This window comes from Nannobrachium achirus (genome assembly GCF_963921795.1).
Source record: "Nannobrachium achirus genome assembly, chromosome: 2".
Classification (NCBI taxonomy): Eukaryota; Metazoa; Chordata; class Actinopteri; order Myctophiformes; family Myctophidae; genus Nannobrachium; species Nannobrachium achirus.
In genome coordinates, this window is record NC_137811.1 from 33,696,550 (window position 1) to 33,712,362 (window position 15,813).

Sequence of the window (15,813 nt, forward strand, 5' to 3'; positions counted from 1 at the left end):
ATGAAACTTCTGAAAGATCATTTCGTTGTGTATAAATTGTCATACATTGATTTATACAAACCATAATTAAACTGGTACAGTAAATACAAAAATCATAATTAAGGAAGATTGGATATTATTTACCACCCAATGATAAAAACACATTCAATTAATCTTTGTTGACCTCCCAAGAGGTCCTTTCAAGGCCTTACCAGCAGATGGTGCCATAACCCCACATCTGTTACATAGAACAAAGCCAATGCATGTCCTTTTTAAACATTTTCATAAACCCATTTCCATGAAAGGAACTTTCCAGACAGGGATGACCCATGAAAAAAGTGTTTACTGTAAGATAACCAAGAGGAAAAGAGTCACCAAATTGCTGCTAGATAGTTTACTCTTCCTCAGACCTTGGTCTGAGAGGCTTATTAGTGGAAGGTAACAAATTTCTGTCAAGTCCCAGAAAATACATGGCAGACCTTGGTCTGAGGACCTCGGCCTTGTGGCTCGAAACGTTACAGTAAACTATAACTTTGGGAGCAGCAATTTGGTGAGCTGAGTCTTTTCTCTTATATGTATATAGTGATTTTAGCCCAGCACCCAGCCTATACAGCCTCGGATGTGAGTGCCCTTTTAGCTGTGTTTCAGCCTCTATTTCTACTGTAAAATATCTATCAGTAGTGTTATAATGCATAGGCAGCCATTATAGTATTGTACTATTTTCATATAAACTGACAACAGGGATTTAATCACAGAACTTTTATTTTTTCAAAAGGGGAAAAAAAATATCCACATTCTCAGGTAAAGAGTTGAAAATAAAAAAGGAAAAAGAAAAGTGGGAGAATGTGAAAAGCAAGAGCTATTCAATACAGCTGCTGCAGAGGGGCAGTGCTGGAAGGTAATACAGAACGATCACATTAGCCAAGCTTTTTCTACAGCACCGGCAAGAGATTGACACAAATCTGCTTTATGTTCAAGATTTCCAGAGAGAGCCTATCAAGAAGAGGAAAGAGGTGGGGCTTTTTACATTAGGGGCTTTTTAAATCTTTCAGATTCTTCTAAGTTTTGGCCAGCAGCAACAGTTTTGTAGTAAGAAATCAGTTTTGGATTTAAAAAAATGTGGATAAACCATGGCACCCAAACGGCTAGAGAGGGGAAGAAAAAAATATATAATAATAATAAAAGGGAGATAAAACTGAAGTGAAAATTGAGTGGAGGATGGGGGCAGTAGAAGAGAAGCCATCTTGCGAGAGACAAGCTGGGACCTCATCGATGGGAGTTCAAGAGACATCTGAAACAGAGGAATTGAATAATGGATGAGTGCTGCAGTCTGGAATAAAACAAGATACAGAGAATCATAGGCTTAGCCAATACACTATGTACAAATATCAATTATGCATGTTTTACCAAATACCTTGATATAGAGTTATAGACTTAATATTGTTTTCTTTATATTACAAAATAGAGGATAAAGTGAGGGGGAAAAAACAGGAGAAGACAACACTCTTGCATTATGACATCTAGAATGCCAGGTCATATAACAATATTGATATAATACGGATATATTTTCCTAGCTGCAAGCAACTCCTACGATCCCATTTTTAATATTTGGAAGCTAGAGTTGCAATACCAACCCTTTTATGGCCCATTCATTCATACAAACAGAAAAGTCCCATTTGACTGTATTAAACAACGTTAAATTCACCAACATTGGAAAGCATTAATTATCCTATTTCTATCATTTAAGTTTTCGTTTAATAAAATTCCACCGTAGACAGGTTATGAGCCATTTTCTGCCGATAAATTCCGACTATGCAGGTGATTATTTATAAGTGTTGGAGTTTGGAATTGCTTATTGGAAATCACTCAACGGTACTGGTACCCATTTCAAAATTGCACATAATTCAGGAGGCAGCAGGACGTTGCGTTATTGAAGACACTTAGAAAAACAATCACCTACACAGAAGTTATTGACAGAAAGTAGCTCATAACATGTCTATGGTGGAATTTATGAAACAAAAGCGTGGCAGATAGAAAGAGGATAATCCATGTTTTCTGTATAGCTGCAATGTTGGTGAGTTTAACGTTTTTAATACAATCAGATCGGACTTTTCCGTTTGGATGTATGGGTTGTCAAGGGTTGGCATTGAAACTCTAGATTCAAGATATAAAAATAGAATAGCAGTTGCTTACGGCTAGGAGTAGGACCTATCGATTTCCGTTGGAAATTGAGAATATTCAAAGATGTATTGTCATAACCAAATGACAGTATATTTAGAATGTGTTTGTGTGTGCTCAGAGATAAAAAAAAAAAAAAAAGAAAGAGAAGAAAGGAAAAATGCTGCAGTGACGTGAACGTGTGAGAAGATCAGAGTGTCCCTTTCAATGGGTCTGGACAGCCGGTCCTCTCCATCCCTTACAAGTGAAATCTTTAGTCTATAAAGACATGGAGCAGTCTTCGATTGTTAAAAGAAATATAATTAATTTCTTAATTAATAATTAATAAAATTGAGCAGTGGCACAGCGCCACCATTGAATGCATATAGGGGAAGCACTTCCATTTTCCTACAGGATTTGAAGGTTACCTATTTACCAAAGCGAGAGAGAAAAGAATATATTAAAAAGATGCTTGCAATACTTACAACTAGCAGGCCGGGCACCATATCTTCGCATGATCTGGTCTTGTGTGAATTTCACAAAAGATTCATATTGTTCTGAAAGAGAACAGTTAAGGGAGTTAGTAGTGTAAACCAGTCCCACAGAATCAAGTACCACCACATGATCAAATGCCAGATGGGACAGAGGAATGAATTAGGAATGAGTCTTGCATCAGTTACTACACAATTACACAATTGAACACTTGCTTGTTTCAGGTACCATGACACAATTTCATTCCACACCCATTTACGACCTTTGGCGTTCAGAAGACTGCCAGCGACAGTTTGAAGCAACTGAAGGAAAGGCATTGCTAATTGCACAGATAATATCAAGCAGGCTTCCTGTTGGTGGAGCGGACTAACTTCAACTTTACTTTTTCACATCTTAACCCAATTAGACCTGGAATTATTTGATACTTAAGCTATTGACAAATAGCAGGCTGCGAGCTTGTAGATCTGCTATTTTTGAAAAACCATGAAAATGTGTGCACATCTTTGAATGTATCAATTTCAAAGCAAACCATTGTAACTCAAATCTTTGCCACCGAGGTCCCTGGAACATCATATTTTCAGATGCGGGTCCACAGCCAAATACATGTAATTTTGGGGGTCCTTGACATGAAAAAGTTTGAGAACCACTGATTTAGAGGAAGGATTTAGAAGAAATTTATCGGGTCGATATATTCAAAGACTTGAACAAACACAATTTTTCAAAAATAGCAGATCTACAAGCTGTGAGCTTGTATATCTGCTATTTTTTTACAGTTATCCACGAGTTTCCAACGCCCCATAGTGCATTGCGCAGACGTCTGCACCGAGCTTCCGGCGCCGATTTACAAGCTCACAACGGGTTGCATCTGCGACGCGACGTGAGCTTGTATGTCTGCTGTTAAACCCGGAAGTTTGGTCCCGATAGTCTCCAGTAAACTCCCGCGGAAACTTGTGGATAGCATAAAATAATGGTTAAAGTAATAATGTATTCCAGGGAAAAGTGCTGTTCTAATTCTAATAAGAGCAATAGTGTTTTGTGTGTGTGTGTGTGTGTGTGTGTGTGTGTGTGTGTGTGTGTGTGTGTGTGTGTGTGTGTGTGTGTGTGTCTGTGTGTGTGTGTGTGTCTGTGTGTGTGTGTGTCTGTGTGTGTGTGTCTGTGTGTGTGTGTGTGTGTGTGTGTGTGTGTGTGTGTGCGTGTGTGTGTGTGTGTGTGTGTGTGTGTGTGTGTTGACTACAGATATAAACTTCACATATTGTACCTGCAAGTTTTGTGTTGAGGATCTGTTCATACTCCTCCCGGATCTTCTCCTCGTGGTCTTTGAGCAGACGCTCACACAGGTAGCTCACCTGCTTCAGCGTGAATGACGGCTGGTCCTTCCTTGAGGCACCTGGTGGTGATAAAAACAAAGAACAGCCCACAAGCTTTTAAAATAAGGCTGACACCCCCATGGCCATCTACACAGTGATAGGTCACACGCGTCTGCAATGTCCTCTCTCCCAAAATAGAGAGTGCATTGCATAGTCTGAATGCAGTCCAAACACAATGTACAGATATTGCTTTTTGTCTCCTTCTCCCCAGCAGCAGCAGAGGCTCATGTGGCACTAATGAAGGCCCCTTTTCCCTAAGTCCCCTTCAGTATCTCCTTCACAGAGCAACTAGATCCAGCTTTGGCTGCGTGATTCATCGCCCCTGGGCTCTTTGAGGTCTGCTATGACCCGTTTGCACTGAGAATGTTTGTAAATCACAAGCAGCAGGGATGGCAGGGCGAGTATAAGAGGCTAACTTAGGTCTCAGACAGAAAATGGCCAGGTTAGTGGTAGTATTGTGCCAATGTGAGTGTGACATAAGCTGGGAGTATTAAGGCTCTGGACGGACACACACACACACACACACACACACACACACACACACACACACCAATGGAAACTAGCATTGAAAAGGCAATTCAAAAGTGTATATTTTAGAAGATCAATCCAAAGGTGTAGAAAGGATCTATGATCAAATAATAATCAGAAATATGAGTGTCTTGGCTTGTTAGGCCATCCCTCTGTCACTGTGCCCAACAGAAATTATGTACTAGTAATAACTGAGAGAGTGCATTGTTTCATTATCATTGGTATGAAGATGATGGGGGATAGCCAAGTACTGTCAGCACCACCAAATAATCCCATAATCACAGCAAAGAACATCCTCAAGGGTATTGTGGCCTTTATACAACCCACGCACCTGTACAGGCTGAAAAGTTGCTTTCAAAGCAGCACAGAAGAATAACAGATGGTAAAAAGAAGCAAAGATCACTCGCTAGCGCACTCCATATTCACTGTAAGCAAAATCATGGAAATCGACTGAAAGCTGCTTTATGGGGAATTAAGGTATATTTTTCTTTCAAACATGTTAAGGGGTAATTGTAACGTCTACTCTACTCAGGCTTTTGTGAGCTCAATACAGTTTTTAAATTGCTTGATTCAATATTGATATTTGTTATTCATTTTATCAGACACAACCCATGATAGATTCATCAGAAACACCTGTCCTTGGTTCTGCTGACTGAGGGGGCTTTTGCAGTTAATTTACGCTATTTTCTTAACTTTTAACGTGGGCACGTGCGTGTCCAAAGTACACGGAGCTCACAATGCGTGATGGACGCGATGACTTGTTGATCTGCTATTTTTGATCTGCGACCCACTATGCAGAAGTACAACTCGATTTGCTTTTCTACCACGAATATATCGAGGATGGCTGATAGGAATATTTTGGCATATCACACAACCTTAGTGCCAAGGACCCCCAAAAAGATAAGCATTTGGCCGCGGACCCACATCTGTAAATGTTTTGTGCCCAGGGACAGATTAGTGTTCTCGAGCAGTGCCGAGTGCTGACTGTTCAAATGCTAATGGTGCTGCTAAACACTCTAGTCTAGGTAGTGCTACTTGCACCTACAGAGGTGCTCTCTGCTCTGTATTTAGCACTTTGTTAATCACAAGGCGTGGTGCAACTCAACTCTTCCTGTCTTCTTATATCGATTAATCAAAAAAGTAATCAACAGAATAATCGCTGAATAATCGATAGTTGCTGCCCTAGTCCTGGCTGTAAATGGTTCTGGACTTGTTTTGTTTCAAAGAAGCATTTCTTTTTTGCATTTGATTTAATCATTTATATATAAGATGTCTCTGGAATGTATATAAGACCACAGGTGACTTATGACTCATTATACCAGTAACATCACTCCTATGGACTGTAGACAACAAGCATGTGTGTCCAAGCCTCCAGAAGGCATATGAATGCTGGAGTGTCGTTTCTTACCTGGTGGGGAGCTGGGGGCTGCGAGGGCGGAGGAGGGGCTGGGCGCGTCGCTCGAGGTACAGGCCTCGCTTTGGTTGAAGGCCCCCTCCAACTGCCGCCGCCTCTGGATTCGGCTGTACTCCTGACGGAGGTTCTGGAAGATCTGCTCTGTTGGGGGAGGAGGATGAGCAAGAGTCAGAACATCATCAATCATCATACTAAGTCACTTGGATGATTCAGAAGAGCTTTAACTGTGCAGTAGGACTGCTTTGGGTGATGGTTACCGGAATAGAGGGTATGCGCAATTGCGCATGCATAAAGTGAATGGCAAATCGAGTGGCAAAGTGAGTTTAACATTGTTTAACGTTGTTTAATGCAATCAGATAGAATGTTTCAGTTTGGATGTATGGGCTGTCAAGGCCAGAAAGTAGTTTTTTGCCACTCAGTAGGCGTTCCTGCATAATTTCCGGGTATGATGATGAAGTCACGTACATACCCTCTACATGGTAGGGCAGGTTGTAGATGGAAACTATCAGACCGGTTCATTCAAGGCCAGGGTGGATAAAAAAAATGGAAAGAGTCAGCCTTGAGGCTCCAACCTTTCTTGTCTTTGTGTACCTTTACAATGACACAAACGTTCTTGCAACGTGAGATACTGTTTGAATATCCTAGCTGCTTTGTAATGACCACGGTTAAATAAATACTAGAAAAAGCCTAATCACAAAATGGGGAACAAATTTCCAGTGTATTGGCAGTTTAACGAGGGCCCTTATAGTTCATCTATAATCATGCAATGTAACCAATGATGTGTTCCTTGAACATATCCTACAGCTTTGCACACTTCCTCTGTCTGTGCAACTTTTAGCTTCCATTCAAAACAAAGACTCAAACAAGCATGTGAACACAGGAAGTAGAGCTTTAAAGTTGTAAACAAGACAAGACTGACACCACCATGTACCACAGCTAATGTGACAAACACCAAAGTGAACACACACACAGGTCCTTAACAGATACGATTGAAGAATTCTTGGCAGATACAGATTTTGCCAATACAGTTTGTTCCAATTATGTTTTTAATAAATATATAAAAGAGAAATCAGAAGAATTCTTCCAACCCGTCTTCTTACTATAAATGTGCGAAATATCTGCTTATGCGCGTGCGTGCAAGTGTATCCGTCATTCACACATTTCGAGAACAGTCCTCACATCCAACATCGTACAAAGAGATGAAACTCAAATGGGTAATAAAATACTCAACTCTCAGTGATTGCCAAACAAATATTCAGCGGTTCAGTTCAACTTTTATGCTCACTGAGCAAAACGTCCACGTCATCATGTTCTTGTTGCAGTGTGCACAACTTGAACATAGTGCTGGGTGTGCATGTAAATATGACCGGCACCAAATCTGATTTATGAGACCGACCGGCCACCAATCATGTCCAAGCGACGGAAAAAACAGCCAATTCGCATCGGTGGCAGATTGCTCGGTGCAACTCTACTGATCCTGTATCAGTCTCACTTCTGCCCCCCCAATATTTCATGATGTTGTGTAGATTATTCCAATGTTATGGTGGTTGGAAATGTACATGTCCATGCCATGAAATATAGCGTTTTATCAGGGATGCAGCACTAACTGCCATAATATGTCACACTCTTAGGAAGGCCTACTTAGCAGTCATGCAGATGTATGATGCTTCCTCAGGCGCAAAGGGCTGATTGATTAGTGTGGATAGATCTGGGTGATATTGTACTGCAATGCGGAAGGGGACAGTGTGAAACAGGGCACCCCGTGCTTCAGTCCAGCTGTCTGAGAATACTGGGCTGGGCTGCTTCCTGCCTCTGATGATTTTGTGAACTGCTGCAAAGCTGCACTCTTAACACTAGGAGTGCTCATGCCATCCACAGGCCAGGGTTGACAACAATAAGCGCATGTCTTGACACTAAGGGTTGCCCACCTGCCGTCGGCAGGTAAATAAAACTTTCGGACAGGTGGAGTTACCCGACCGGGCAAGTACTCATTTGAGAGGGGATGCAACAGTCTATAAACACAATAGGAGATATCTGTTTGTGGTATCCTGAACGTGGCCGGAGTGCCTTTTCTGGTCTGTGGAATGTAAAATAAGAGCGCTGTTTTTAATGTTGCTACACTTAAAAATATAAAATTAAGTTTGAAACCACACACATATTCAATCTTAGGTATGTAGGTAGGTATTTGGTATTTGGAGGTATGACATTTTTTACCGCACAGCCCCAGAAAGTAAAGAAATAAGTGTTTAATTGAGCGGTAATTAAAATCTTGCCCATCATTTTATAATGGACGATTAACTTTACCTGTACTTGCCCGATGGGCAAGTGCCTCTGAGACCTTGTGTGTGTCAAAACCTGACTAAGTTCTAAAAGGAAGTAGGAACTTGCCCGTCAGGCAAGTACAGGTCATGTGCTACTTGCACAAAAGTCATGCCCACTTTCCCAAAAAGTAAAACATCCATTATAAAATGTACTCTTCCTGAACAAATTAATGTTAAATCAAATCGATAACTGCCGAGTGGTGACAGTCACTTTGAAAAACAGAATGAGTAATACTGCTAGTTAGTAAAAAATCAAAAGTAGCATTGTTCTTCATGAATCGCCAATAATATTGAATGAAGTCTGAATGCACTTGCTGCCGGGCAACCTGGAAGCCAACTCCACTTGCCCAAAAGTTTTAATTACTTGCCACCAGCATTTGGGCAACCGTGTCAACACCTGCATCCATCCAGACATTACAACCCGCTGGCTTGGCTTAAAGGGCCACTTCCCCTCTGGGACAACCCTATCTTATTTTATTGTTGTTTGGGACACGATCAACACAATCCTGGAGTTATTTTTTGTGTTCAATCTGTGTTTTTAGATATTTTAGTATTTCAGCATGACTAGTGATGCATTTTGCATCATCAGTGATGCGTTTTGCATCATATGATGCAAAACGCATCACTAGTACTGTACATGCTGAAATACTAAAATATCTAAAAAAAACGGATTAAACACAAAAGATAACTCCGGTACTATAGTGTTGCCTATTTGCCTATAGCAACCAAGCAAATTATTAAATGCGTTCTGTGGTAGAAATATTTATAGATTGTCAAATGTGTATGTATCCTACTTCATATTCATTGCCACCACAGTTCCTATCGAAAGAAAATCTCTTTCCAATCAGAATTGTTTCCCTTTGGTCGCTGTTCATTGGCATGTTCAACTAATCGCCTATTCATGCTGTCAATCAATCACTGCACACATACTATGGAAACACCCTGTACCAGATTCTAATAACATTTTAATCTAGAAGTTGTGTGCATGTATGAAAATAAAGATTGAGCAACTTTGTTGAGCAGAGCAACTATATGTTCTACTTCTATCATGACAAAAATATATTACAATCAGGCTGTCAAAAACATACACCAAGCGTGTTTTTCCTCCTTCCCAAACGGGTAGCTATAGCCTACTGCTGGGGACGACCGAGCAAGGCCATCACATCAGGGTACTCCAATACTCCATATAGGAGGATTTGTGGATTTATCTATATTTTTGGAGACAATTGTTCACAGTTAATCATGGCTTGGTAGCGTGTCCCCAGAATAAGAATCTAGAACCCCTGCATAATTGAAAATAGTTAAGAGCAACGTTAAGCACAAGGTGCAATGAAAGAAATTAATGCAACATGATTTGAGATACCATCCCTCCGTTCAGATTCACCCACCCACACAAACTAGGCCCTTCTGGTCCTGATAAACCATATGCTTTCCTGCCGTTCCATGTCAGCACAGGTTAAACATAGCTAGCAAAACAACCCCCTCTCATTCCCTGACTTACTCAGCATCTAATCAGAAGGCTAAAGTTCAGCATTATCCTGGGAAAAACAACAGAAAAACACCATGGCCTACTGCCGTTTTAGCTCAACAGGCTCTGATAAACATGCGCATGAAGAAGGACTTATCTCTACTCCATTCCGGGGAGGGAGTGAAACTAAGGCCTGTTGCGTATACTATGGAGCACCTCTATCTGAGAACGCCCTGGCTCATTTATCTTGGGTGGAGGAGAGAGCCTGCAGGCAAGGCTGCTACTTCAGTCTGTTCATCAACAAGCCTCTCTGGACGGGAATAAAAGCAGAACCTTCTCCACACACAGAGGCCATTTTGAGGAAAGAGCCATGTTATGTGGTCCTGGCACTATAGAAACTGGAGGCTTCATTGAGCATTTAGCACAAAACGAGCAGGGGATACAGGCTATGGAAGCCTTCCTGTGTTTAACAATACAGAACGCTAATCTGACAGGCTCAGTTTGTTTAGTCCCAGCAATAGCTTTTCACACTTAATAGAGCTATGTCACTGGGGGCTGAATGACATCCCTGGACCCATTCTTCTCCGTAGAGACAGCTGAGTATTAACCATGGCCTTGGAATGGGCTTTTTCCACCCTTGTTGCGGCAAAGTGTAAGAAAGAACCTGAAACAAATGGGCTATAACTGTGTAAACTTACTTCTATCAATCCGTTTAGTTTACTTGATTAGAAATTACAATGAAAATAATATGCATTGGGCCTGTGTGGTAAAAAATAAACAGTGCCTGCTTTCTGTGTGTTGGGTTACATTAGATTTTCTATTCTGCAGTGTTGTTGCTAGTCATGTTAAAGTGATATTAGCACTCCAGGGTACTCTTACAGGCAAGTAAAAAAGCTCTCTGATGCCAGTCCACTCCCAGCACTGCCAACTATTAAGAATCCTAATCGTGGGTGTTGCCAGGCAACAATGACCCTGCTATGACTAGGCTGAGCAATCAATCACAGAGACTTCCGGGCATGAGGGCAAGGCAAGCGGAGAAAGCCTCAGCTAAAAAGGCTTAGCCTAGGCACAGGCCAAACAAAAACAGTGAATACAACAGGAGATTGGCCAGCTAGATTGGTTGTGGGGGTAAAGGCCCAGCAGAGAGAAAACAGTCGGACTCATTTAATTTCACCCTCAACTGCTGAAGGATAGCAAAAATCACCAGGAGGTTACTCATGGGGAATTGTGTGAATTTGAGTTTAAAACTGTGCCGTTAAGAGAGCATTGAAGATGGCAACAGTTCAGGAGTGGAACCGAGTTAACTGACCTGCTTAGTATCAGGAAATTAAACACCTCAATTAATCTTGAACAGAAACACAACAATAAGGACGTTAGTGCGGACAGACAAAGTTAGAACAACACTGCAGCAGTATCAAGACAAATTAAACCAGGCCTGAGTCAATAATTAATTTAACTTAAAAGTTCAGATAAAATCACAATAACCAGTAGTCAGGGCTAAAGTGACAATGCAATCTGGGCTGAAGTAACCAACGCACATCATCTTGGGAAGTCCAGCTGTGCCATACTATCCCTTTAAAAAGAAAAGTGATGAGGCACACTCTCTTTGGTGATGAACGCTAAATGGCACAATCATATTGGCTACTTTTGCAAGTTATTTTGTATAGAAATTCAATTATCTTCTGACATGGTGAGCATGGCACTTTTTTCGGAATCTGACAGCTAAACGTGGTCACTGGCCAGCAGATGACAAAGATATTCTACCACAATAAAGCATTGGACCATCAGATATCCTAATGGGATATAGACCTAGTTAATTATGTGTGATCTACATATATAACCTGTGCACTTTTCCAACCACTCCCTCGGTTTACAATGACTTAGTGGGAATTAAAAACCAGTTCCCCACTGCAGGCCCTGGTTCATCTATCATCTCTAGGCACTCTAACCGAAGCACATGCCCTAACTGGCAGCACCAGGCAGGGGGATGGGGAGAGGCAGTGTAGATGAGGGTGATCCTATCTAGGTCTAACATTATGAAATGATAACCAGAAGGCTTGGTCGTAATGATTCACCAAGCTTAGCACACATTTTCCTGGCTTGTACAGCCACAAATCAACACAGCCGTCACCACAAAGAAAAACCTGACTGGCTGGAAAGCATGTGTGGGTCCTGGGTCAGGAGGGGTGGGGGTCTGACAGCTGACCTTTAGCTAAATACAAAACTGCTTTCACTTGGCAAGCCCCAGCTGAGGCAGGCTTGCAGCACCAGTTGCACGAGGGGCCACATTCTGGCTGAAGGTGAGGATAATACCTGGTATCCAGACCTCATATCTGCAGCACACACCCTCATGCACACAGACTTCTACATTCCTTCACCCTCTGCAGCTGCCGTGCAGTAATTTAGCAAGCCAAAATGGGGAGTACACAAGCACTGCCAACTGCTCAACAGTAAATACATCACGCCAAAGCCAAGCAATGGCAGCCAGGTGATCTTTGACATTCGTTACTGCTACTGCAACATTGCATATTGTATTAGTACTATGTACACATGTTATGTTGTAGTTAGTAGTTACACTAGTTAAACAATAATATACATTTCATTTTGTGTGCTGACTGTGCTCCCAGTTTCAACAAATTCAAATAGGCTAAGGTTACACATTTGTTACACTGGTCCTAACAAGCATAAGCCCAGACTGTAAACATTTGCTAGGCTGTGGCTGATCAGGGAAGTGAAAAAGCTGAACAGTATGACCGACTACATCACAAACGGAAACATATGTTTCACAGGAAGTCAGCCATGACAACAATTCTTCCTCCTATCTGGTGGTCACGAAAGCCTTGTGCTTCTGTTGACACCTGCACGTGTGGACTACAGCTACCTACACCAACAAATCTCTTGGATCCTAGCCTTTCTCTTTTCCCACAACTATTTTTTTTTTTTTTACTTAAATCATATCTGGGGTGGGTGCACTGCCCTCCACGACGACATAAAAGCCTCTGTTTGAATAGGGTCAGTTATGATCTTTCATTTTTTGCTCAATAGTTCTCGAATTTGACTTTAATCAAAGGCTGTCAACCTCCAATAGTCCTTAAAATAAAAGGTGTATGCAGCTAAACTTCTTAAGAACAAAAAGGGATGCTAAGCATTCACTTAGTTTGGATATTAAATTAGGGTAATTCCTAGGAAGGATACATTCCCCTCTTCCGCAGGTGGATGAGCTCCATCAAAAAGTGCTGACTGTAACCCCACACGGGGAAAAAAAGCACACTGGTGCTTCATTGTCAAAGAGCACTGTGAAGAGAGAGGGTTGCTGGCTGAACGCCATGTTGAAAATATGTATAATGTGCAACAGCCATGGTTAGTTAGAATTCAATCATCTAGGTCCTAGATGATTGAATGATTGCCTATCTTAGATTCTAAGATAGGCAAACAGAAAAACAAAGGATGGTTTAACCAGCTGAATGGAGGATGCCTCAAGACATAGCCCATGGATAATGATTAGGGCTGGGGAGTGGGGAGTGCCACTAAAACAAAAGACTTCTTGTGCAGGGGGGTGCTCTAGCAGCAAACTGGTGGCCTGCCAGGCAGTCCCACACACCCGTATAAGATTTCTGACTGAGTCATTGACATTCTTCACACAGTTATTTGTTGGTAAGAGGAGAGAAAGCCACATATTTCACAGCAAAAGGAAATAATCTGTTTGTATTTAAGACTAGCCTTTCTTTAGGGCCATTGCAATCATGACAATCTTTTTTTTTTCTTGGTGCAAGATAGAAGACAATGTTTTTTTAGCCACTTAAAGGAGTAGTTCACCCCCAAAATGATTTTTTTTCCTATTGATTACCCATGCCATGGAGAGTAGAGTTCAATAATATCTTTTGGTTTTTGTCACATTCCTAAGACAAAAATTTGATTTGAGTAAATTTACCCCCATTGATTCCGGATGGTGACCCGTTTCGAAACGGGTCACCATCCGGAACGAATGGGGGTAAATTTATTGTTATCACATTTTTGTCTTAGGAATGTGACAAAAACCAAAAAATATTATTGAACTCTACTCTCCATGGCATGGGTAATCAATAGAAAAAAAGTCATTTTGGGGGTGAACTACTCCTTTAAGTGATAAGCCTTCTGGGGGCTAAGAGCAGGGTTAAGGAGTTGGCACCACATTGATCCTCTCTTACACCTCTCACTGATGGAAAGATCACAATTCCATGGAGGGTCAGACGATTTTTTTTAATTAAGCTTATTTTTTATTGTATTTTTAGATTAGAGTCTGTCCGCTGTCAAACTGTCCAGCCCTGGCAGTGACAGACGCATACAATAATAAGCCTTCAGTGAATTGCTGCAGAGATATCCAGGTAATTATCTTGCTTCCCCCTTGTGCCCCCAACACACCCATTTGATGCTCACATGGGAGCTGCTTTCTCAAGTGAAAGGGGAGGGAACAGTACAGGCATAAAGGAGAAGAACAATGCCTTGTGCCAGCCAAAGTTGACAGTGTTTTGGTATAGAAAGAAATAATGGCAGCCAAAGCAGGGAACAGAACAGAACGCTACCTTCTAGACAACTCCTAATGATGATCAACTTGCCAAAAGGCTGTTGTGACGCCATTTGTCTGTTTAGGAAATGGATGGAATGAGCATGCTAGCTAATAGTCAGTCCCAGTGTACATGTAGGTAGGATGGCCGACTGTGACGCCATTGTTTTCTGGCCATTGTGTTTCATATCAAAGTTATGATGAAACGGGCGTTATTGTTTAACGCTAACAACAAAAGCACGATGCCATTATTATTGACAAGACTTGAAATCAGGTTTTGCAGACATGTTCCTCTCTCTCAATGGACATAGTTAACATGTGTTTGTTCGTACTGCAGGTTTATAAAAGTGAAGCAGTGATTTCCTGTTGTAATGGGAATCCTAAACATAACTTTTTTACAAAATAGTTTCCTTACAAACCAGGGTTATTATAGTTAAACTGAGCTTCGATTACAAAGTTGGTCAACAAAATGTTTGCTGGATTGCAGCGTTGTCACTGGTTAGTTTATAAAGAAATGTTCTGTGCGTTGACTAGACAATTGATTGTGTTCTTCCTACTGATAAACCATGTTCCCTTATCGTTCGGACCTCATCGACGACGTGCACCTTGCTAACGTTAGCTTAGCTAGGCTGATGTTTCCTTCCAACCCCCATCATACCGACTCTCTCTCTCCACAAGCTATCCATTCCACTCCACCCAAACCCCCTCCCCCCATGTCACCCACCCCGCAAATGCGACCAAATCCTCCCTAATTCAGTACCTGGGGTGAGCCTGTGTTCACCCCCGATCGCCGAGGGAGACATGGAGTGCGACGGCGAGTCCATCGGCGGACGGAGGTTGCATCTCTGCGGGGACGGAGTGCCTGGATTCCCCGGCAGCGGGTTGCACCTTCTCCGCTTGGGAGACTGAGGACTGAGGAGGGCCTCGAACTCCATGGACCGCTTTAACGTAGCTCCACAAGCCATGCCGGCGAGACGAAACCGAACAAAATCAAACCAAACCAAAAAAAAACAAAGAAACGTGATCGGACAGAGGACCGAACCCACAAAACGGGGCTTTATTTGAGGCCAACGCCGCTCAAAGATAATCTTTCCTCTGGGTTTCTTAACGGTTTCTTTCTCTCCTCACAACAACGGATTCAACACTGAAGTAGTAAAGCCAACTGCCGACCCAGCCTGACCAATTCTTACTACGTCACAATGCAGGATCATACCATTGTGAGGGGAGATCGACAAAAATGTACAACATTGCTAGTTCTATGTTCACTCAACCAGTGTATTCATGGCATAACCCCCCGCGATTGTACGATGTTCGTGTATAGTAGGTTACGTGCACTGTTACATTTTTATGTTGTCCTCTATTTGTGCTGTTTGATGATGCATCTTACCCCCCCGTTTAATACTAATTTGGACTGTCTTCAGTTGAACTCAAACTGAAGGTTCACGAGACGTCCATGTATGTATCAGAGATACCGAATACCGATGGATTTTGGTATAATCATTGAACTCTAGAACCAGATTAGTTATACAAAGCGATATTCGCGA

The 15,813-nt window shown here is 41.8% G+C and overlaps 1 protein-coding gene across 1 annotated transcript; it reads right to left on the reverse strand.

The window, feature by feature from the left end:
• Positions 1–758: 758 nt before the first annotated feature.
• On the reverse strand, positions 759–15,398 carry akirin1 (akirin 1). The gene is made up of 5 exons (XM_080738722.1): positions 15,030–15,398; positions 5,932–6,078; positions 3,887–4,015; positions 2,622–2,693; positions 759–1,270 (listed from the first exon to the last, which is right to left on the reverse strand). Exons 1-5 carry the CDS (start codon positions 15,232–15,234, stop codon positions 1,260–1,262), a joined length of 564 nt encoding a protein of 187 aa, XP_080594848.1. The 5' UTR covers positions 15,235–15,398; the 3' UTR covers positions 759–1,259.
• Between the last annotated feature and the right edge of the window lie 415 nt (positions 15,399–15,813).